The sequence below is a fragment of the Dipteris shenzhenensis genome, chromosome 15 (genome assembly GCF_047967505.1).
Source record: "Dipteris shenzhenensis isolate YYH24624 ecotype China chromosome 15, Dip_SZ_1.0, whole genome shotgun sequence".
NCBI lineage: Eukaryota > Viridiplantae > Streptophyta > Polypodiopsida > Gleicheniales > Dipteridaceae > Dipteris > Dipteris shenzhenensis.
The window spans coordinates 8,082,088-8,107,171 of NC_141610.1; the positions used below are offsets into that span (position 1 = coordinate 8,082,088).

The 25,084-nt window shown below is 41.1% G+C and overlaps 1 protein-coding gene across 6 annotated transcripts; it reads left to right on the forward strand.

Moving 5' to 3' along the window:
- The first annotated feature begins 1,147 nt into the window (after positions 1-1,147).
- Positions 1,148-17,966, forward strand: LOC147893303 (zinc finger C3H1 domain protein). 6 transcript variants are annotated; one of them, XR_015542265.1, is made up of 13 exons: positions 1,148-1,223; positions 1,384-1,704; positions 5,383-5,611; positions 5,727-7,171; positions 7,273-9,304; positions 9,864-9,991; positions 10,089-11,357; positions 11,720-11,812; positions 11,968-12,093; positions 14,987-17,051; positions 17,249-17,279; positions 17,366-17,386; positions 17,483-17,966. XR_015542265.1 is itself a non-coding variant. In XM_087386558.1 (10 exons), exons 2-10 carry the CDS (start codon positions 1,525-1,527, stop codon positions 16,901-16,903), a joined length of 7,419 nt encoding a protein of 2,472 aa, XP_087242684.1. In that variant the 5' UTR covers positions 1,148-1,223; positions 1,384-1,524; the 3' UTR covers positions 16,904-17,359. The 6 variants fall into 6 exon arrangements, 1 of the variants encoding a protein (XP_087242684.1); XR_015542266.1 differs by having other exon boundaries at positions 14,987-17,009; XR_015542264.1 differs by having other exon boundaries at positions 14,987-17,279.
- Positions 17,967-25,084: the final 7,118 nt, after the last annotated feature.

The window sequence follows — 25,084 nt, forward strand, 5'->3', positions numbered from 1 at the left end:
ATGTTTCTAAGAGTTGGAAGTCTCTTTGAGAATGGCTTTTAAGTGCTTAAGGTAGGAAAATACTAGGGTTGTAAGCTACAAAGTCGATGAGTGCAGGATATCTTTGTAACAACTGTCTCGTATGAGACTGGACTTCTCTTTATATAATATATATATATATATATATAAAGTTTATTTCGTAAAAAAGGAAAATGCTTGTGACTCTCATTTTTGTTGGGCTTGAGAGAATTTCCACAACCCCTCCACATACTTGAAAAGTGCTTAGCAACAAATCGGCCTTACCATGTTCTCCTTCATGAGCAAGTAATGCTACTTTGATGCCACTAGGGGCCTAGTGAGGTCATTGGGATTTTACTTATAGAATTACAGAAGCATCTACGTTTTGTGGTTGTGCCCTAAGCACATTGGAGATTCATCTCCTTCCTAACACTTGTCAAAATGGGTGTGTGATCTCTCTGTGGTTCACACATGGGCATGCTTTATGTAGGTCTTACACTACATCAACTTAAGTGGTGGGAAAAGATAATAAGGTTACTTCTCTTGGTTACTTACTAGATCTTATGTGAATGTGGGGATATTATGTGAATGTGAAGGAAAGATTAGTTGGAACAAAAAAAAGCCATTGAATGAGAGAGTCATAGACAAGCCTACAACGTGGAGTACAAAAGCCATGAAGAGATGAGTCGGAATGGGAAATTCTGCCAATGGATCCTACAGGCCAAACTGGAGAAGCACAGGCTCCCGAGCTTCACGATGGAAGGGAAGGCAAGCTAGCCGCATGCATGCCGTTACCGTGTATGGTAGTGCAAGATCTAAGGGAGGAGTTGTTGGAGTCTATGGTGGTGCAAGATCTAAGGGAGGAATTCTTGGAGGTTTAATTTCCTTGTTTGATTGTGATTTCAAACATGGTTAGAAATGAAAGGGAGTGGTCATTTAAGTGAAGGGGCTCTGATGAAACGTAGTGGAGAGAGATTAGAGAGAGAGTGGTCGCGCGGTCGCCATAGCTGCCTCACCCCCAATCTTTTACCCTTCTCGTCCATTTGCTGCTCTTCTTCCACGTTTCTCGTATCCGTGGATCCCTTACTTTCGAAGATCGCGCCTGTAGATCTTGCATTCGCTGCTGCAATCGTCGCTTTGCCGTTGCAGCCCGCCTTTCTTTCGGGGGCTTTGCATAGGCAAGACGGAGGGCTTTGGGGGAGTCGGCGCACGGCGACGCGGAGGAGGTGGGAGTTTGTGTGTGTGGTGTGTGTGTGTTTGAGAAAGAGGGAGAGGGGGAGAGATCAGCGTCCCCGATTCGGGGCACCATTTTGGATATCAAACGCTGGATTGTTTTGTCAAAGTTTTGAGCTGAGTTCCTTTTCATGCTGTGCTCTTGCTCATCAGCGGTGGGGTTCGGAGTTTCTGATTGCAACGGCAGCTCTGTGAGACGATTGCATGGGTTAGATTTCCGCTCGCTATTCTCGAACCTCGGCAGGAGGCTTTTAGCATGAATTTATGACAGTTTTCAAAGGGGGCTGATCCGAAATGGTTGACACCAAGGAAATTGAGGAATTGAGAGCTCTTGCATTTGCCTCTATCCCTGCTACGGCGAGGAAAGCCCATCGGGTAGCCGGCGCCTCTTTGAAAGGGAGACACAAACGCACAGTCGAGGAGAGGGAAGAGGGAGAGCTGTCTTCAGACGAGGAGAATGCAGAAGCTCATACGGTTTGCCTCAGAACACTCTCATTATGATATGCATTTTGGGCTGTGTTTTCGTTTTTCTTTCTGGACCGAGGAAACACCCTTGCTTGCGCTGATCCGATGCTTCTGATGTACTCGAGGTTTGCCTTTACTTCTTAAGTAGACTTCCCAGCGTCCAACATTTTTGCTGATTGACTGTTAAACAACCAGTAGTCCCAATGGGATCTGACGATAATATGGGCTCGCCATTTAGTGCAATGCAAGTTCGGAACAGTGAAGGTATCTTGCGGCTGCCTTGTTTCTTTATACCACTACCTTTGCCATACTGTCACGGCCGTAGACAAGCAACACTGCATGCCTTACGCGTTGAGTGTAATAGCACAAGCTAGACGCTGCCTTTATGAGAGGCTTGTGTTGACACTCCTTTGAAACTTTGGCAGGTCTTGGGGGAGCGGCTGCTGCTAGCAGCCCTAACATATGTATGTTCACCAAGGAGTCTTTGACTCTGGTTGGAACACTATGAGGTAAGTGAATTGTTATTCACAGAATTATTCACTGGCTGACCTGCCTGCTGCTTTATATGTTAGGATACAGGCATCAATGATGGCCCAAGCTTATCTAAAGACACTCCTGCATTGAAGTAACATATTTCTCTAACTCCCATGCCTTGTCACGGACAAGTCTTCAGGAGTTCGGGCACTCTTGTAAAGAGACTCTCTGCAATGATTGTATGGACACAATTTCACATGCTTCAAATGCCCACCTCGTTGGTCATAAATAAATTCGGATAGGTTTGGCTTGCCTCGTCAAGATTAGTTCTCAAGATAAGTATCTCCAAGGATGCCTTGCGACAAAATGAAGTGGGATCAAGATCCTTAGCATCATTGGATCTATCCGCTACTTGAAGACCATCATATGCATTATTGTCTGGCAGCTTTTTTGAAAACTAGATTGGCAGCTTGTGCGTGGGAGCTCTTTTTGAAACCTTGACGGCAGCTTATGCTTGGAAAGAGACGAGAACATACACGTTGTTTTGCTAAGGAAACCGTGAACATAGAATCAAAATCCAAAGTGGGGAGCTTCCAAACCCCATTTTCTTTTTAGTTCCTAGGTTTGTTCTATTTTGGAGGTCATCTGCTCTTAGGTACTTTGTTTAGTTTTGGTTTTTTCCCACCCCTTTACTTTATTATTCATTATTATATTTAAATTTAAAACAAACAAGTAAATAACTAGCTAGTTAGAAGACAATGATAATAACCGTGTCTTTGTGTTTGTGTTGGTGTTTCATTCGTTTTCTTATATATGCGTTGGTTTATCTTTGTTTCCTTCTATTAGCATTAGTGTTTCTTTTGTTTTTGATATTTAACCTCATTTAATTCTCTCCTCTCTTTTTCTTATTCTTTGATTTGTTTATTTCTTTTTGCTATCGAAGTTTTTGTTGTTTTGGTTTGGATTTCAAAGCTTAGTTAGCATTGGGTTTACCCAAGAGATTACAGATCTTTTGAAACCCAGATGGCAGCTTATGATTGGGTACTAATGAGAACTTAAGCCTAGCCTTGCTAGGTCATTTTTATTTTTTATTTTTCTAATTTATCCATAATTCTGTTTAAACTCGCTTATAGACTCGCTTGTTTCCTTTGTTCTTTTACTTGTTTTATAAAGGTTGGAATCTGGATGTATTCTCGTCTTATGAAGGCATATGTCATTGTTATGGCTAAGGGAAAGGGACTTTGTGCATTGGATTTATACACATGCAATCAGTGCTCACCCTAAAATGGATTAAGGTAAGCTTTCAGTTAAGACCCCTTCTCAATATAAGCTTCTTCAATGGTACTGATGTCCATTTGAGATCACTGAGCAGTAAAAAGCCACATTGGATGGTATCGCTTACTAGCTAGTCCTTGCTCTCCATGGTGTGTTAACTTAGTTTATTACTGATTTGCTTTATTTGATCTTTTGGGCACATCTCTAAGCCAAGGTGGGGGGGCCTACTAGAGTTAGCACATAGATGGAGTTTGGAAATTTGGAGGCTATTGGATGATAATTGGTAATTGAACTTGCAAAGTATGCCCAATGAGCTAAATACAAGGGTTATGGTCACATGCTATGGGATGTCTCGATAGATTCTAGTCCTCTTTTGGACTTAGTTAGCCTAGAGTTTGTCAAGACATTCTTTGTGAACACTTAACTCTGCAACATGAATGAGGCTCAATAGGAGTTCTGGCATTCCATTGCCTCTTCATGGATGCCTGACCCAAGCCGCTGCTGTCTCCTCCTTTTCCTTTGGGGGCAAGGGCAGCACTGTTGGAGCACTGGGTAGCTCAAGAGCAATGAGAGGAGAAGATTTATGCTTGGACTGGGCAAAGGCAGGTTTGGAATAGTTCATCACTTCAGCTGCCATATTTTGAAGAGGTCCCACCATGGAAACTTTCTACCTGAGCAGGTATCCTTCCTCCTTTCAAGACTGTTCAGATGGAATTCGATACATTCTCAGAACATGGGGCGTGAGATGCATTCTTTGAACAGTGAAATGATCTGCCTGACAGATTCGATGCTCAACCATGATGATCTCTGAATAAATTAGATAGGGTTTTTGCTGATTGTTAATCAGGAGGTTTTGACCTGGGCTGTCACATAGACTGCACACGGTCTCTTTATTGTAGCTTGTAAACGTCCTGTATTGGCAAACAGGAGCAAGCCTGATGAAACGACGGAATGTTTGTGACAATTTTACAAGGATAGTCATGTTGCAATTTATGAAACGACGGAACTTTTCTGACTATTCTGCAAGATAAGTTGTGTATGTCGCTTACTTATTTGTAGAGCCGGACAAATTAAAGCTTGCGTTGCCTTATCAGCTAGATTTAGATGCTCGTCTGGGAGAGACTAAAGTGAAATTGTCTAGTCTTCACAGGCAGTTGTAGCTTGAATATAGAGATTTTGGACTACTTTTTGATTAGCCTTCTTCTTTAGTGCTAGCCTTTGTTATGGCTGAGTCTGCCCTTCACCTCCGGAGTGCTGACAGAAGCGCAGTTCGAAGACTTTGTATAAATGGATGCTCAAGTATGTGTGGGTGTGTGGATTTGTATGTGTGAGAGTATATGTTTATGCTATGGTCTACACCCACTGTTGGGCGGTGATGTCGTCAGTGCGGATGTCATAGTAGCTAGTCCTTGCTATGCGTGATGGAGTTTATGGTTTTCAACCTTATGAGTGACTATCATGAGATTGAAACTGCATTATGTTGTGTTTTTAGAGGATGAGTTTGGGCATGTTCCTGGATTCATCTAGATATATATATAAAGCTTGGTTATGCCTTGTAATGAAAACGAAAGTATCAAGAGTACAAGAATATGAACTGACTGCCCTGGATAATTCTGAGTAAAGGGCATAATGGAGCTTCGTCCTTGAATGCTTCAATTGTACGTTTGTATCTTTTTCTGTAGGAAATTAAGGAGTTGTGCAAGGCCCGTCAGTTTTGCATGTGTCTTTAGTTGGTACTGTCCTGCTGTGTGTCCGTCTATTTCCTTTTATTTTGCTGTCATAATTCTATCTGACTTTTGTTTTTTTCTGTGGTTCTTGTACTAAGCTCTACGTTGATGGTCAAGTTGCAAGAAATATCAAGTGTGCAAGTTAGAGAATCTTGTATGATTATATATTGTCTCTTTCTGTCTGAGGTTCTAGGGCTTCTGGATTTTGCAGGCTCCTCGGATGCAGTTGGCTATTACCAGTGCCAGCCAGTCTCTAGGTGTTGTATTGAATGCCTCTAGTAAGCAGACGGTGAGACCTATTCTAGCATCTGAATCCTGTCTGATTAATGTAGACACTCCTACTGCTACCTTTGGGCCTGTTCTTATGCCAAGGTCCCAGGGGAGCAGTGATTCAAATCTACATGGAGCATCGTCAGCTGTTCCCGGAAAGGATGGAAGTGGTATGCTGGGAAAATTGGGTGTCTTACCTTGGTAGTCGCCAATGTTCAAATTTAATTTTCTTCTCATTGCTTGGTGGATTAAATTGTGGCTCTGAATGTTGTTTGTGTTTTGCAGGTTTGCTATCTGCGTTAAGAGCACCCACCACCAGAGCTGGAGAGACCAAATCTGTACCACAGCGCCTTCTCACTGCCCCTACCTTGGTGCCATCCAGGACTGCGGTTGCTTCATTGCCTGTCAGTGGTGCACGGAAAGAAGCAGATGCTTTTCTGGCTAGCTTGAACATTCCATTGACTACAAACTCAGCTCATTTTCCAGGTTTCCCTGGAGAGAGAAATAGTTCACTTGTAATCAAGTTTTCAGATGAGGATAGTGATAGTGATGAGGAGCATCAACAAACTGGTTCAGGGCCGATTCAGGTTGGAAGTAATGGGTCTGAAAGCAGGAAGTGGATTGGCAATGGCCTGCCAAGTTCAAGCGGTGCTAGTGCACATCAGAATAGTTTGTCAAATCAAACGACAGAAGGCCTGAAGTCTGAAATCGATCGTGTTAAAAAGCAGATTGCTGCCATTGAACGAATTAAGGGGAAATCAGGTGTCCCTACAGCATCTAGTAGGCCCTTGAAGTCTACGGCCAGTGATACATCAAGGCACACAAGTTCCAAGCCCGGACAATCTTCCACACCTCCAAATTCACGAACAATCCCAGTGGATTTAGAGAGTCTAAGGCAGCAAATCGCAGCAAAAGAAAGCGAATTGCAACTGCGAAAACGAGGGTCAAAAGAGATTATGAATGCTGGAGTTCCTTCAGCTACTGATCTTTCATCTGCTGTTGTTGAACCAGGACAAGCATTTAATTATAGCTTTCCTTACCTAGAAAAGCCTCCAGATCATAGTAAAATTGAGAGAATGCGGGAGGCTTCCATTGATGGACCTACTGCCTCTGCATCACAAGTAAATGCTGTGTCTGTTGCCCTTGACACTTTGCCTTTGAACTCAAAAGAAGAAATGCGCTGTCTAGAGTCAGGTGGTTCACAACAACAAAGAAATAGTGCCACCACTGATCACCCTACTTCAAAGGCAAACATCCTGACAGAGTTTCCAGTGACTAGCTCAGCAATCAAAAGCATGAAGACTGATTCAGCAGTGCAACAGTCAGAAAGCCCCAAGGTATCAAATTTGATTGATGCTACTGGAAGTGAAAAAATACAAATTGTTCAGCAGAGCAGTGATCAAGCGGACTTAACTGCTAAAAGGGATGACAGTGTCATCAATAGGATATCTCATACGCCAAAGCGCAAGCGTGATGAAGCTCAGTTATCCAATATATCTTCCGTTTTATCTGCTGAGAGTGAAAGAGTGAAAAAACCAAAAAGAAAAGAATCTTTCATGCAGCTCCAGCCTAGTGGCTTGCGAGAAAGTAATTTGAACTTAAATACATCTCAAAAAAATGAGGAACATGCTGATGCCGCACAAGGAAATGAAACATTTATTAGCAGATCTCATGTTTCTGTAGAAGAGCAGACGTGGTCAAAAAGTAAAGGAAGCTCGCAGTTTATGCAGGTCAGTTCTTGTAGGCAATTTTGATTCCTATGCATAACATACTCGTTGAATTTTGGATGTGTGTACTCTGTTCTGATTTGAAATGTTTTACTCTATGCCAGGGCTTGTTAACAATGGCTGTCTCAACAGTTACAGAACCTCAGCAAGGCTTTGATATTCGAGAGAAGGGCAAGGACAAGAAGACGGTCAGTAGTTTAGGGAATCAAAGTTATCATGGGGGTATGTCTGGTGCTACTGTTCCACAAACTGCAGCCATTGGCAGTGTAGAGATGACACATCCAAGCAGGACCTCGCAATTCGTCACAGAAGCCAACGATAACCATGCAGTTTCTCCACATGTAAAGTCTGGAAAGGCAAATGGTGTCGAAGGTTGGCTATCATCTGATCAGATCAGAAAAGTACCTACGGTTGCAGGTATTATGTCACAAGGAAATGGAAATCTTCAAGACTTAAATGCCTCTAAAGAGAGGAATAGTAGCAGAGAAGTGACTACTGCTCTGATTTCTAGTCCCTCAAGGGCTGTTGTTGAAAAGCAGGTTGACAGTAGTCTTATTTTAGAAAGGCAGTCCCATGAAGTCCTTGAAGGGGCTCTTACGACAGGAAATTCAATGTGCTCCAGCCGCCCGATCTGGGCTTTGGAAAGTCAATTACAGAACACTAATTTGGGTGTCATGTCTGAGCAGATCTCTGAGTTTGGGTACGATTCACTTCAGCACTTGCGGAAAGAAGAAGATTTGATTGACAAGGAACTAGAGGAGGCTCAACAAAATCGGCGCAGATGTGAAGTTAGGGAACGTCTTGCAAGGAGGAAATATCTTGATGCACAGGAAGCACTTCATTCAGCCAACTTAAGTTGTGAGACTCTTTACCGGAAAAGGGAAATGCTTGCTGCCAGAGTAAAAGCTGCTGAAGTACAGTATTATACGAACAAGGTTTCTTTAGGGCCACCTATACAACAAGAGGAAGGGACTCTATTGACTCACGGATTTCCAGGGTATTCTGGGAGGAGTTCTTTGAGCTTTGGAACATCTTTTTGGGCTAGAGAAGATCAAAGGGTGCTAAATTTACCTCTTAACTACAGAATAAATCAAGATAATCGGAATGCAGAGCCTGGTTCTGCTACATTAATGGTTATGTCAGAAGGTCTACAAAGGGGGTTTCAACCTGACAAGTGTTTGGATGCTACTTCTCTGATGGTTTCAGAGCATCATCATGTCTTTAATGATTCAGGCTCAAATGGAAACCATCAGGATAATAGCAATGTAGACGTGTGCAACAATAACGTGCTGAGAATGACTCCCTCCTCAGGTGAGATGACTGAGTTTGACACAGGCTCGATTCTTGCTGCTGTTGATGGTCTCACTGGGCACGAAGCAGCAGAGGAGATATTGAAGGATGATGGTTTAAATAGGAAGACTGGTTTTCTGAATGATGCCTGTTTATCCTCAGACACTAGGGAACCTGCATGGGGGGTTGATCAACGTCCAGCGAAAGGCACAGCTCTCCAGCCACCTTTAACAGACTGCAATCTTAGCAACTCTCGTTTGGACACTAGTGGTGCAAATATTTCTTCTGTGATCCCAATGGATATGCAAGGTGTAGAATACTCAAATGTGGGCAAAGGTAAGCCAGCCAGTTTAGTTTCCACCTTGACAGAAGCTGGTCACAGCTCTGAGATTGGACAGGAACATGGCCATGGTTTCAGCTCAGCAAGTTTTGCTATGGACTTGGATAAAAATCCGAGTATAAATCCTCCAGAATATGAAGATGCAGTTGCTGATGATCGAGGTCGCAAATTGGAACTGGAAGCAGAGAGCTATTGTAATCAACATAGTTCGAGCTTTCCTTCTCAGTCCGCTTCTGTGCTAATTGCACATAATAGGCCCAACGATTCTCAAGTGTTAAATGACATATGCAGTTCTAATCTTGGGGAAGTTTTGAGAAACCTAGAGGGACAAAATGATAACTGTGGAGGTTCTGAGACTGTCAATACCTTGGTACAGTATTCAAGGGCTCTCTCAACTGTACCTGCTTCTTGTGCTTCTGTTCATGCCAATAAAATGGGGACAGGTTCAGCTGAGTCACTGCCTGTTGATACAGAAATGGGATTCTCAGACCACCAGGATCTTGTTGGTAAGTGTATCTTTTTTGAGACTCATCTTTGGATACGATTTTACCTTGAGCATAGGTGTGGATGAGATGTTGTCAGGACACTTTGCCCCTTTCCTATTAACTTTTTTTCCTCGCCCCTGCCCTCCCCCTTCTCCCTCCAAACACATGCACACATTGCACACACAAGCATGCATGAAAGAAATGAGAGGAGAAACTTCAAATCTCCTTTGTTTTTGTGTGTGTGCTCCCCCCCCCCCCTTTCCCCTTCCTTCCAACCAAAAAAGAAAAAAACATATCTTGCCTTTCTTTCTGCCCCTTCTTCCAACCAAAAAAGAAAAAAACATCTCTTGCCTTTCTTTCTGCCTCTTCTCTGCCTTCAGGCCTTCTGGTTTGCAGGTAGTTTTCGGAGATATTTGAGATGATTGGAGGTTTTGTTCCTACATCACATGAATTCAGATCCTCTCAATCCTTTTGAATGCAAGCAATCGTTATTCTTGTTTGTCCCACATGGAATATTGTTGCAGAAAGGGAGCTTGGGATATAGTATGTAATAATGTGCCTTCACAATGCTTTGTTGCAGAAGAAAGATCTGCATCAAATGCGGACCTAAAAGCTGCTGTACCCAACCCTGTTGTTATATTTGCCTCAAGCAATTCTACTGCTTTCAAGGATCAGGGGCAGGTTGGATGCTTGAAGGACGAGGGGCAGGTGGGATGGTTTTTGCGCTCTTAGGATTATGTATTCCTGTACTTACTGGAGAATTTTGAGCTTCTTTGGCTGACTTAGTTTTATTATTCATATGCAGAAAGGTGATGAGGACTTAGTGAGATCCATGGGGGTAGAATTGCAAGACAGTGTTCCCAGTATACAGGACAAAGAGAGAGCTGCTAAGGTAATCATGGTCCAAAGCACAGATTTGTGCAAGGAATGGCCTATGTTCAAGGCCGTGGGTGACGAAAGAGCCGATAATAATTTGGCTAGGTTGCAGATTGAAAGGCCGAATGAAATGCAGGCGGTGACTAACTTAGAAAAGTTAGGAGCACTTGAAGGTCCAGACCAAAAGGATATGGCGCAGAGATCTTTTGCTGCACCAGCTGCACCAGAATCTCAGCTGTTTACAGTTGAGAGGGATGTTGAGCGTTGTATGCAGTTTGATTCAATTCAAGGTGTAGAGCTGGAAATAGGTCCCTTGTTTACAAAAGATTTTCTGGAGTCAAATGAAGAAGGCTTCCAGCTAAAAAAGGATACAACATTCTCAGCCCCTACAGTTCCTTCATCAAAGCTGAGAGTGCTTTTAAGCCATGCTCGAACTCTCAAGGGCTGTGAAAATACCGTGGTTGTTGACAAAGGACAATGTTCTGACTTTCTGCTTGATCAGAATGGCTTTGTCACACCTTCCAGATACGAAAGTCCCCTTTGTACGTTTCGTTCTTACAGAAGTTGCCCTCAATATGCAGATGTATTTCATTTATCTACCAGCTCAAACACTTGGACCCACAATATTGATCCTTATAAGCTACTTTGTAAGTACGAACATCGTGGCAAATGCAATAATAATGACTGCCTTTGGCAGCATAAAAGGGACTATGTTGTAAGTCCAAATGAGGCTTTGAATCAACTGCAGAGGTATCCCGATGTTAACAGTATCGCACAAAACAGAGATTGCAAAGAAAGAACAGAGACAGATGCCATATGCACAACAATATCCCATCTCTCTGATCATGATACAGTTAATGCGGTGAGGGGTAGAATTGGAAAAGTTGGAGTAAGCTCAGTTGCTTTACAGCAGGAATCAACTTGTCCAACGTGGAACATGCATATAACGAAAGTTCCAGTTTATCGCATAGGCTCATACCTCGTGAAGACAGATTGCCTCGTATCACCCTTTTCTCGTACTGTTTGCAAGCACCAGTCAGGATTTGGCCAATCTTTGTCAGTTTCCCTTCCAGTCCTCAGACAGCTTCCCATCGACATTCCGTGCTTGCTTGATCTATCTCTAAAGCCACCAATCTTGAGCAATGGTCTTGTAAGCCTCAAAATGCCAGCTGGGAAGAGGTCACCGATTGAAGTTGAGGTTTGTTTTCATCAATTTCACATGTTCTCCTGCACAAGAAGGATAATAATAATTGCCACGTTGTATGATCTGTGGCTTGTCAGGCTTGTGTTCAAAGGTTATGGAGGCATGTATTTGCTGAATCTTCACAGCATTGCATTCTCTGATTGCTTCATGTGATTCAAGCTAACTGATGTCACAAGTGTACTATCTTTCAAGTTGTGACTGCTGTGATTCTCTGGTGCACATTTCTGCTTGTTTACTGGCTTGCGTTAGGAGACATGGATAACGTTTTTTTTTGGTAACTGTCCATCCTACACCTTGTGCAGCTTCTTTTATTAAAGGGACATTCTCCTAAAGCAGTTCTGCCCTGCTCTTTGCAGGGACACTGCGAGGATGTAGAGTCATTGTTGGAGGCAGCATTGAATCTCATAGATTTTGATGTCAATGTGGAAAAGTCTGAAGCTCGAAAAAGTGTAAGGACAACTCTAGCGAAAGCTAGTTTAATCAGTAGTGTAAATATATATGGTTGAGCCCTCTATATTTGAAAGATATAGATTGAATGATTATAGTTTGGTCCCCTAAAACGGTAAAAATGTTTTTTGACGGAGTTCTGCTAACCATGATGCAGGCTCTGTATATGCTCTCCAGAGGGTTGGAGGCAAAGCCCTCTTCTGTAGTTTTGTGGGTGGTTCATCTCTTTCTCTTTTATAAGGGGGAGAAAAGCACCGGCGAGGATGATTTGTTTCACCATGCGGTATGTGACCGATAATACTTTTGCAGTGTCTTAGTGGTAAGGGTAAAAATCATGGTTTTGCTGCATATGAGGAAATTTTGGGTTTTTTCAACAAAGTGAAAGTACAACAAATTAGCCTCACTATCTGAGTTGACAAATGTGTTTGGGGATTTGATTCCTAAAGCTATGACCTTGTGCCTGCTTCTCAATGAGGGACCAGGAATATGGCAGCTGCCAAGCAGTTCTGTCTGTAGGTGAGACAAGTAGACTTCTTGAACTTCAGGTAAGGAATCAATTATAGAGTCTGCTTTGCAAGATATTTCTGGACGCCAAAATCTCCTAGAAAGCCTAAAGGATAAATGAAACTAAAAATAATAGTATTTAGAACGAGGATGGTGTTCTGTTGGTAACTTTTGAAAGGTGGTGGTTGGAATATGTGCCATAGTCACTGTGCATGAAATCTTGGCTGACACCTTAGCAGCCACCATCACATATACATTATGGATCATGTCATGTAATGGCTAGCGGTGAGCTTCCTAAATCTGTTATGAGGAGCTTGGAACCTCGGGTGTGGCGCCATGTGTATGTGCAGATTTAGGACTCTTGATTAACCTGCTCCCCTTCTGCATCTCTGCTTCTGTGATATACGACCTGCATACAGAAACTAAGAGAGTTATTTTCACGACTGACCTTGCCTTTATTGTTCCCTCTATCCTTCAGTTTACTGAAGGATCTATCAAGTCACTGAAATTAATAAAATGATAATCTTAACAATATTTTCTAATAAAGCGTGGGCTTGTATGTGACATGATAGATCCTTCTGCTTTCTTATTAAAATTTGATGTAGACCTATTTTATGTTGTTAGGGTGCATTGGGAAATTCACCTACTACCCGTCTTTAAAATGTCTGAGGTTAATGTGCGAGTTTTCAAACTTTGAGACCTGCTTTTGAAAGCCCTTTCAGGGCTGGTTCAGAGTTTATGGCAATCATGCAGTTGTTAGCGGCCCTATTGTGGAAGTAGAAATCAAAAGTTACAGGTTTTAAAAATTATATATATACTAAAAAAATTATAGTATACAAAAAATTCTAAATTTGTATAGGATATATTCTACTCTAACAAAGGTGTGTGTGTGTGTGTGTGTGTGTGTGTGTGTGTATTAAAAAGACATTATAAGACTAGTAATATGAATACAGATAACATCTGATGTCTTCTGGAATTGATTGTTTAACTCGTTATACCTGTGCTTTTTGTTTAATTCAATATGCCAGTTTTTCACCTTGTCTCCAAGATCGGAAATCTATAGCCTACAAGTTATCTTTTCTCGGGTCATTTCTAGATTCAGTAATGTAGGTGCAAAGCTTGAAGAATTGAAAGTCAGCTTGCTTGGGCACTGATGATGACACAAGTGTTACTTTGCTTGCTAAGTATGTCTTCCTTTTGTTTTTCATAGAAGTTTTTGTTTACCTCTTTTTTCTTCTCTTTCATTTTCTCTTTTATTTTCTGTGTGGATTTTGGTCTTTAGAACAACAATAAATCTAAATTTGTATGATTGGACATATTCTAGTCTTACAAAGGTGTGCATATATATTTACACACACACTTTTTTTTTTGGTAAAATCCAGTGCATTGTATTTATATATTTACACACACACACACACACACACACACACACACACACACACACACGTATACACACACACACACACACACACACACACACACACACACACGTATATATACATATGTATATATGTATACACATATATATACGTATATACATACATCTATATGCATATATGTATGTATATATGTGTATACATATATACATACATATATGTATATATATGTATGTATATGTGTATATCTATACATGTGTATATATATCTCTATATATATGTACATACATATTATATATACACATATGTATATTACACACACACACACACACACACACACACACCACACACACACACATATATATATATATCCACACACACACACACACACACACGTGTATATACATATATATACACATATAGATACACACACACGTGTGTGTGTGTGTGTGCGCGCATCTATATGTGTGTATATATGTATATACATGTGTGTGTGTGTGTGTACGGGCAGGGGCGTATTGCAGGAAAAAATGAATAAACAAACAAACAAACTAACAACGAAATAAATAAATAAATAAATATAGGATTTTATAGTGTGTGTGCGCGCGTGTGTTGGGGAGGGGCAGGGGCAGATTGTCGAAAATGATGGTAGATTGAAGTAGGATTTTCCTGGCACAATGTTGGAGAGGAGTGCAGAAGGAGAGGGATGAAATCTCTAAAAGGAGACCACCCAATGTGGTTTTTAAAATAATGATGTGGGTCAGAAGTGCAAAATGCTTGCCTGATGGCCTTTAGTCGTTCGGCACAAATCACAGTTCCTTGTGATGGAAATCTAGAGAAAAAGGCTGGTTGCCTGTTAGACGCAAAATCTTTTGTATCCTGTAGAAAGGACAAAAAAGCCGAAGCATCACACAGATGGCAATGCATATGACAGTTGTCTGCCATTTTCAGTCCCTCACTTTTAAGGATCTTTGATGGCGTGTTAATCCAGTTAAGAATATTCCAGTCAGTCAAGTGTACAGCGATGAGTTCTGTAAGCATTTGTGGCAAGCTGCAAGTAAAGTTGACTCGTGCTAATTCTGGTAAGTCGAATATCTTTGACACAAGGCAACAGAGTGTATACAGTACCGTTTTCACCTTGTTATAGCCTGGGTAACTCTTAAGTAACTTGGTTTTTACACGTATGGTTTCTTTCCTTGTTGGAGTGGTGTTAGATTTAAGCCTTTTGAATCTCTGACTGACTCAGAATTTTCAAAGTCCACACCAATTCTTGGTTTGTTTGACTTTGTTGTGCAGGTGCAGCATAATAAGGGATCCTATGAGCTATGGACGATGTTTATCAATAGTAGAAAACATTTGGGAGAGAGGCTGGAAGCTTATAAGTCTGCCATTGTTCATTTAGGAAGCAGGGTTGAACACCAGGGGCATTATTTAACTGAAAAGAGCACATTTGTATTAGATTTGGTTCTGCAGATGCTGAATTGCATGTGTGTTTCAGGCTCAAGTCAGGAAGCTGTTACTTGGATCGATGAGTTAACCCTTCTGGCTTCTGAGGATGTTCAGGGCTTTGAAGGACGTGATAGTAGTAGTACATCCGTTCTTCTCACTTGTTTGACAAAACACGATCTTTGTATTTTATGGATTTGTTGTGCATATGTAATATTACAATCACAGCTGCCCACGAATGTCATTGAGAGACTAGGTTGTAAACAGCGACTCCCCTTTTTTGACATCTGGCAGGAGGAGATAATACAGAAGTCTTGTGGTGCTCATGCTATGAGGCTGATGCATGTTGCAGCTTCTGATGGGAAAGGTTGCCTGGCACTTGATTCTGGGGCACTAGAGGTGGACAAAGACACCCGGCTATCAAAGGAAGCCATGGCTGTTAATTTTGTAAGGTTTGCTGCTGTTTCAGAGGGGGTAGAAAGCTCTTTGACCTTGGCTGACAAATTTTTGAGCTTATATTCATCCTCTATTGAGCTTATACTTCTGCGTGTTGGTCTAGAAGAACAGCACAAGGATAAGATGGAAGGTCTGAATATTTTTGAACAGGCACTTTCTCATTGGCCTTTGCATCAGGCTGGAAAGATACGTCTTTGGAACCAGTATATTGGGTATGCCTTGCAGGCTAAGGGTATTGATTTTGTGAAAGTCCTGTTTGTCAGGTGTGCTGAGGAAATACAAGATAATTCTGACAGGCGCAGCTCTAATGGTGAATCTTTTAGCTGTTTCTACCCCCCTAGTTCTGAGAGGGGACCAGAAGCCAACCAAAAGGGCGTCCGGCTACCCAAGCAAGGCTTAGATGATTGTGTGAGGTCTTCTTTCCAGCTCTTACCATCAATTCTGAAGCGGTGCCCTTCTATGGGGTCTGGAGCAGTCGAGCAGTGTCTTTTGATTCAGGATGTTGTTTTTGGGTTTTTGAATCTTGCCCTTTTCGAAGCGCTTTCCGGAGATATGGCAGCAGCTAGTAATGCTGTGTACAGTGGCCTAAAGGTTGCAGTCGATGCTGACGACGTGCAGCAATGCCTGAAGGAGATTGCGGCTCTAACGTTTCTTGAATCAGTCGACCCAACAAATCTGACTGCCAGCTTCCGACAGAATAAAATTCTTAGTTTGTTTGATAGGTGCTTCATAGAATCTCAGCTCTTAACAACGATGCATCCTCTATCCAAAGGGTTTTGTGAGAGCATAAAAAATCGAAGAGTACGCCTTTTCGTGGATCATCTTTTAGGTCCTTGGCCAACCGACAATTCTTTATTAAACGACATTTTGGAAACCGTTTATGGGCCGACTCTGCTTCTGAAGGGGACTGAGACCATGAAAGATGTGATCGACTTTGTGGAGAAGATGATGGAAATTACACCGACAAATGTGAGACTGGCTGCTTCTGCTTGTAGAACTGTACAGAGCAGAATTCACGAATTCAATGCAGTGGCCAGACTTGGTCTACTATTTTGGTCCACTTCTCTATTTGTCAATTCCTTGTTCCAATCATCACCAGAAGCTCCTGAACGTCTATGGGTGGAGGCAGGGAGTATGCTGGAGCTCCTTGGGGTTGATAGTCTTTTGGAGGATTTTTATCAGTGTGCACTCCTAGTGTATCCTTTTTCCACAGCACTTTGGCTTAGACTTTTGGCTGTTAACAGTCGAACAAGAAACTCGAAGCAAGGTGTCGAATCAGCAGTGGAGAGAGGTATAAGGCTGGACATATAGATGAAAAATCTCAGAGTGGCGAGTAGATGGGACACAAGTCTTTGTAAGTGCTGGAGGGTAGAAGGTTCTTGATTCAACGACGGTTTCTGATCGAAGAGCTGTGCAGGTTGATTGAAACATGACATCAGCGGGCATACTTCTTGCAGCTGTTCGGGCAATTTCTAACCGCTGTTATTTATCATATCTACTGACCACGGACTAAGCCATGTGCCATCATTCTCGTTGCTTTTAGGCAGAAAAGAAATAATCAAAGAACTGAACTTTTTTTTTGGGGTGGTCTGTTATGCAAGATTCAGAGACAAGGTGGTATTAACCATTCTATATCGGTTGGATCTACATGTGCAGGGCTCATGGAGGCCAAAGGAATGCGGTTCAGGTCAGAATTTTCTTGTGCTTCTATTCTGAATAATACAGAAGTGGGATTTCACGAGTTGCAATATGACAAAAGAATTTGTGTGGCAGGTGAGCCAGAGCTATACGCAGGTACAGTGCTGCTTGTGTTTCTCTGTACATATTTCTCAAAGCTTTCTAGTCTGTTGTCTGTGGGTTCTGTGGATTCTTACTGTGTCTGTTTTACAGCTCTTGCTGCTAGAAATATAGACCAGATAATACTCCTCTAGCAGCCTTCTGCTGTTTCACATCATGGGAGCATAATTATACCTGGTGCTTCTGGAGGTGTACCATATTTCCTAGCTTGGTTTTCAGAGAGTCTAGTTTAGGGGGGCAAGATTCACCTGAGTTTATGTTAAGCAACTCAATACAGCTGCACAATTGAAGATTGGTGTGACGGATTTTGAGGAGCTCTCGGTAGGGTTTCTTTGGCTGTGTGGATCACAGGGTGAACTGAGATCTATACCAACATATGACCTTAGTTAGATAGATGCAACCTTTGTATATTGTTATGTATTTTGCTTTCTAGAGATCGGGAGGATGTAGAAGTCCAGGGATTATTTGTTTTGGTCAGTTAACCATCCCTGTATTATTTACTGGGGAACTCATACCAAAGAATTGGTCAGAGGCCATTGGCACCATTGTACATGAAATTTTGGAATTAAATTTGACGTTCTGGCTATTGTACATTGTCCATTGTTCTTTTTGTTTATGACGTTCAGTTTGAGACAACACCTGATGTTTCATAGACTCAAAGGCCGTTGTCTATTTTCCTTCCATGTTGTCTTTTTGAATATTGTATCACCAAAGATGAAGAGAACAAAAATCACGCTATGGATGGAGCCTCATCAACACGCCTTACTAGCATATCCTGTTTTTTAGAAAGGAAAGGGAGGATCTAAGCGAGTTCCATTAAAAGAACCACATAAATTTCAGAGGAGTTGCTTGTGATGTTTATTGGTTTAATGACTGGGGGAAGATTATAGTTGGCAATGCATCCCAAAATAATGTGATGCGCTAGCACAGACTAGTCATGTATTGGTATATCAAAAGAAACTTAAGATTTCATTTTTTGTTTTGTAATGAGGTTTCAAGGGGCTTGCTCCACCTCAGCTTTTAGCTTTCAGATCTCCGATTTCGAGATTTCCAGTGGTAAGGGTAAAGACCAACTAAAATTCATGTTCTGTGGCAAGAATACCACCAAAAATGGGATTAAACTCAGACCATAATGCTTAGAACGTCACCACATCCCTGCGACCTTGATGCAATGCAAGGACCACATCTTTGAGCGCACAAATTGAAGTATTGCTGCCAAATTGAAAAGGACTGTTATTCCTAATGGGTTTCCTAAATTCCTAAATTTTATATCTCCTAACCTAAACATCAGATTTGCATGGGAATTGTTGCACTAGGTTTGTAATTTTGTCTTTCACTCATCTTGAGATTCAAAATTTGGATTCGATTAACTAAAATTAGGAAATTTAGATCTTTCATCGAAAAAATTGATTGTTGATTTAATTAAAACATTAACCTAAGCTAAACCCCCTAATGTAAATTATTCTACATTTAATTAAAACCCCCTAAGTTAATTAATGGAGATCTAGTGCTGAGCAACGCATCTCCAGAGAAGTAGGCACGCCTTTTGAAGAGAAGAGTGGGTGGAAGGGGAGAGGAGAGAAATGCGGATGTTGAGCTTTAGGCAAATTGTAGAAAGCGAGTGCTTGGGCTTTTTAAAAACCTTTCATTCTCCATCTAGAAAGATCGATTAATGTTTGGTGTACCTTAGGTTATCTATATGATTCCTTTTCACCCCTTTCACTTTCTCCTTTACAAATTAATGGATTTTTTTCAATCAGGGCCCACCTATCGTAGCGCTGTTTTCAGTGTATTTTGGAAAATTGACAAGCATTCGAGTAAGCACATTCGAGTAAGCATTGGTAAATTACTTGGAGAACCAACAAAAATAATAGTATCCATATTTGTGCACATTTTTCCAACCTAGGATCCAAGTGGGTGGTTCATAATATTTTCTTGTTTTATGATATTTACTCATATTTACTTCAATGGAAGTTCTAAACTTTGAAATATGCACAATTGTAACAATATCATTTAGCGCACATTTAGGACAGAGGGAAATTAGCAAAAATATTTTACAAAGTCGACCAATACAAGGTATGAATAACACTATTGTGTGTTTACTCAAACCCAAAAACTTAGTAGACTCAATTGCCAAAAAAAAACATTGGAGCCTTCTCATTGTTGCTTGAGATCGTCTTCAGAATATACATTAAATCATTTAACATCAACTAAGAACACTTTGAATGCTCTACACTTGAATGTTCTTAGTAGATGTCCTCCTCACAAGGTATAGGTAACACTAACGTGTGTGTTTAATCAAACCCAAAAACTTAGTACACTCAATTGCCCAAAAGAACATTGTTGCTTGAGATGTCTTCAGAATATATATTGAATCATTTAACATCACTAAGAACACTTTGAATGCTCTACAATTCACTTGCGAGAGATAGTGTACTAGATTGGCATCCTTTCCACCAGGGCGGCTATCTTGTCCAAAGTTGCCATTACTCCATGGTCAAATACATTGTACTTCACATCAACCTTCTCTATTAAATTATCATGAAAAGCCCACATGCCATTGAATAAGATGCACTAGAGAGAGGATTTTAGGGAGTCATACCTAATGCATTGAAAAAAAAAAGAGAAATGGGTAGATTGACTCGATGTCTTACACACAGCCGGACATGCATATTCCTATTATCTCTTGCTTACAAATTTCTCTTCATTCCTTGGCATCCCAAACAGAAGTCTCCAATGATTTTTATTTGGAGGCAATGCACATAGCTCCTTTGAAATGCTTGACTTGTGTTCTTTCTCTTCCAATCTTTCCTATCATCCTCATGTTTGATTTTAGCTTTTTACATGCCTCTCAATTCTCGATTTCTCCCTAGTTGTAGAGGTAAAAGGTATCCACCCTCGGGGGGTTCACTATGTATAAACCCTCTATATCACGTGCGTTTAAGGACTATTTGTAAATTCCCTTATGTATAAAATTTTCACTAATAAAATGTACCCTTTTTCTATAGAAATCTGTAAAATTTTTCCAAATTTATTTTAAAAACTCCCTTATGTATATTAATTTGTGTAACTTTTAGAAATTAAAAATATCCTTGTGTTGAACTCACGTGATAGGGTTACATATGATGACCGACCCCCCCGAGTATCCACTTTTAGTTGCAAGGTGAGTGTCATCTTTTTTCACCTGCCTTTTCTTGTAGCACCTCTTGAGCACAAGTCCACATCCCCTATCTCACTAACTCAAACATTTGGCACAACTATGCATGCATACTTTGATATTCCTCACTAGCCATCACCACACCTCCCCCATCTACCACGCCCTACTTCATGTGTATTCTTTGGTATCGGTGCTATCAAACATGCTCTACCCTCAAGCTACATAATCGCCGTGCCTAAAATCATGAAGGGATTTGTACCTAGTACATTGCATATGGTATTAGTACACTAGCTCTGATCTTAGTAAAGCTATTGAATGAAGCAGTTACCGGTTTTTTCTGCACCTGGACCCTCAACACTATTATTCCAATTCACATGGCAGGGGATCCCATGAGTCTAGAAAACTACACATGATTGGACATGTCATGTCCAACATTTATCCCAAGATTTATGTAGAGGCACTTGACACATGTTACTCAAGAGGTAGAGTGTGCGGGACATAGAGTGATAGGGTGGGCGGGCTTCTAAGCAGATCATACTACACTAGAATGCATCTGTACATTTGCGAGCTGCCATTATGGAGGCTCGAGCATGGAAGCAAGGGGTTTATTGTTGCTTTGTAGATTTCTGCAAAGCCTTCTATACTATACCACTAGCCCTAAGTTTCAGAGGCCTGCTTGATCTTGGGTACACTCAGGACATTATATGGGCTATCCGGGTACTAAATGAGCGGGTATCAGGTAGAGTCACGACTTCGATGGGGTGGACAAAGGAGATCATTCACACGATCGGAGTTAAACAAGGTTGTCCGTTATCACCGACTTTATTTGGCTTGCACATCGAAGAGCTTGAGTCCTTCGTCCATGACTCTAGGAGGTGAAGGTTCTTCGTTGGCTAGCTCATCGATTCTGATTCTACTATATGCAGGCGATGTGGTCCTACCCTCCACCTTAGCTGAGAGTCTCAAGTGACATTTGGATGCGCTCTATTCTTTATGCGATACACATGATTTAAGGTCAACTTGGGTAAAACCAAGGTTATGATCTTCAATACATCTTAAGTGACCGCACACATAGTAATTTACCTTCAATTGGGCTCCAGGTAGAGATTGTTGCATCCTACACATACTTGGGTTTTCTCTGATCTTCATAATGTGACCATCTATGCAAGCCATTTGAGCAGGGGACATGCTACACTAGCTAGACTCGAGCACCAATGCTTCTATTCACATTTTCAAGATTCTAGAACCAAGTCTTCTTTTTGACTCATTGGTCCACCTGGTAGTAAGGCAGTACATGAGTCCTTTTGGCAAGACATATTTATTGGAGATGGATGGGTCCCGCATAGAGAGACTCCAGGATCTGCTTCTCGCTTGGATGATGCGCAACAATCCATCGGTCGGGGATTAGATCATACTTGCAAAGTTTGGGGCCACACCTCTACAAATTTGATGTTGTCTTCCATGTAGTCGATTATCTCCATAGAGTTAGTGATTTTGATACCATGACAACTGGACAACACAAACTGCCATGGTTAGCCTTGACTTCATCTACGACATTGGAGGTGGAGGGGGATCAGAGGAGCTGGTATGCTTGGACATGTAGATGGTTTGCAAGGCTATAGGCAAACAGGTTGCCACCATTTCAGTATAGTCTTGAGGCTCCATCCATTATGTTTGCCTGTCAGGATGTAAACCAGGTTATCAGAGGATCTCTTACAACTCTGCACATTTAGGACTTGGTTAGCACTTACTGAGGTTTCAGGAAACTCAGCTTCCATAGAGATTTTTGCTGACAGATCTCCGAGAAGGAGTTCATCGTACCACTAGGCTACACCCAGATTTATCTCCCTCATGCATTAAGGATCTCGATGGGTCAGTTTCGTGTATCTTCACACAGGCTACGGTTGAGACAAGATGAGCAGAGGGTATCCCATGTGAGAGACGGCCATATCTGCACTTTATGTGATATGCAGCAGACTGAGACAGAGGGTCACTATGCTTTGAAACGCCTAAAATACTATGAGATCCATGGATAGTACCACTAGTTTCGATTTTGGCCCACCTAGAGAGTTCTTGGCATATTTAGATCAATGACAGATGGCTATTCTCCTTCTTGAGGCCCATAGACACAAAGATCAACTCATACAAGCATCGAGGAGAGCACACGAGGGACCGATGTCAGAGCATGATCATGGATTTTATCTTTAGTGACTTGAGCTAGGGACAACACGGGATTAGACATAGGAGAGAGCTAGAGTACGTGACTTGACTGCTGATCTGGACCTTGAGTAGACACTTACACGAGAAACACATACATATCTTGTCCTTTGATGTGGGGCGACAAACTATTGAAGTGACGATAGCACTTGTCAGATGGTGGGCCATATCACAGAGACCATAGAGAGATGGACCCAGATAGGTGGTCGATCGACAACATTCTATCACTGATTTTCTTTCTTGACACCAGCCCTTGCTAGATCCAAATCTGCTATTAGATGAGCTCCTCTTGTCTCTCCTCCGCCTTCTAGTCATGTTGGTCCCATAAACAACATACACGGGTCCAACAACCACTTAGGAATTCTTGATTGGTTGATATACTACAAGGGGATTCTCCTTGGTGTTTGCTCTCCTTTTGTGGGTTTCCCTTGCAGTGATAGCGCGATGGACTACATTTATTTTTCATCACATGCATTAAAGCCTTGGGTAGGGGGTGCCCATTTTAGTAGCCCCATCCTTAGGTTTCATTGTTTCTAGTTTCTTTTTAGTCTCATAGACCCTTTGGTCTTTCGTAATTTTTTTTTTCTTTCTTTCTTTCTCCACCAATGTTTGTATCATCCCTATTATCCAAAAGTTAAGCATGGATGGATCTAATTGTAATAGGCCTCCCTCATGTAAAACATTGATTGCAATAGCCTTTCAATCATGCAATCCCTTAAGGCATGCCTTCTACCTGATAATCCCTTTCAATACCCTCATGAAATGTTTAAGGAAGAACAATCATTTGCTATGCACAATGCCCCCTAGTTCCACTCATTTACTAGATGCCATTGCATGTTCATAATACTTGTTAGAAAGGCTTTTTCAATTACGCATACAACCTTAATGTCATGGATCATAATTACTACTAGAAGTGATGACTTCTTTATCTCCTTTGATGATATGCACCTATGCTATGGTTTACAAAAGAGACGATCTTGTTAACGACCTCCTTGTTGACATCTTTTGTCAACATCTTATAATGCTATGCATTTGCTGTTTAACTTAAGACTTACATATCCATAAGACTAACTCTAATCAATAATAATAGAATGAATGACAAGTTTCACTTATAGTGTCTTATGCCAATAAGGTGAATTTAGTCTGATGAGCTTGGCATTTCATGGATGTTGTCATGCTCTTTATTTATGCTACTCAACCTTGTCATCAATACCCATGATGCCCTTAGTAGCATTATGCTAGCACCCACAATCGATGCTGTTGTTGACATTCTTGAATATGTGCATGGATATTTGATAAAAGGTGTACTTACATATTCATGTGAAATATTGATAAAATTTTGTAGATCTAGTTGTTTTAGTTTCATAATATTGCCAAAATACAATACCTTTTAATATACTCCCTTTCAAAATTTAGAAGAAAAGATGTAAACCTTGGTGAAAATGTAGAACTTTTAGAATAGAACTTTCGAATCCAAGCAAATGTTGCATAGTTTTTAACACGAATTAAAATTTTTTCTCTTCCAAACAAAACTAGCATGAAAAAATCATCCAGTTATATGTGCATTGGATCTAGCAGATGTGTTAGTTTTCTTGATCTCATCATTAGAGGCACCTCTTTTGTCTCATGCTTACCAAAACCCATTTCCCATATTGAGGTCCTCTAAGTTTCATACCTCTGATTTAGGAAGACACATGGGACAAGCATGATATATAGCCAAAAGTTCAAGTAAAAAAGAGCAACTTAGGCAAGAGAACAATATCTCCACTTGCAATCTATATAAGTGTTCTAGCAAGGGATTACCATTGTTGGCAAAAAGAAAGAGTAAAAGAATTAGAGGAAAATGCAGAGGTAAAATATATACATGGGAAGGGAGGGGCAAAACTCATGGAGGCAAATGAAAGGGAATGAGAGGAATTGAGGGGAAGAAGAGAATCAGGAAGACTGACTTCATGACTAGATTTAAGAGAATGGGGGCATATACATGTGAGGAGCTATGAGCTATAGAAGATCTATGCAATGGGATCCACCTTCTTGCTTGCATACCCTCATTTTTAATGGCACATTTTCCCTGGTATGAGCCTTGTAGGTTGGATTAGGACAATTAATACACGTCAATACTAGGCCTATATGGCTAAACTTGTACTTACTTTCTATATTTTATTCATGCAAGTACAACATTTGACTATATAGTGGTATCAGAGCTCAATTTTCTTAATCGTGCTTGCCCCTTTATGTGCACATTTGCTACTTCCTTCAACACCTCTACTTCAGCTACTCCTTGTAGCTCAGTGTCATGACCAATAAGTGCTGGTACTTAT

Excerpts from the sequence above, each read along its gene's own strand:
- LOC147893303 (XM_087386558.1), top strand. The coding sequence starts at position 1,525 with ATGGTTGACACCAAGGAAATTGAGGAATTGAGAGCTCTTGCATTTGCC. Across the intron at positions 5,612-5,726 it reads TCCCGGAAAGGATGGAAGTG|GTTTGCTATCTGCGTTAAGA; the intron begins GTATGCTGGGAA and ends TGTGTTTTGCAG. Across the intron at positions 12,094-14,986 it reads ATGATTTGTTTCACCATGCG|GTGCAGCATAATAAGGGATC; the intron begins GTATGTGACCGA and ends TTTGTTGTGCAG.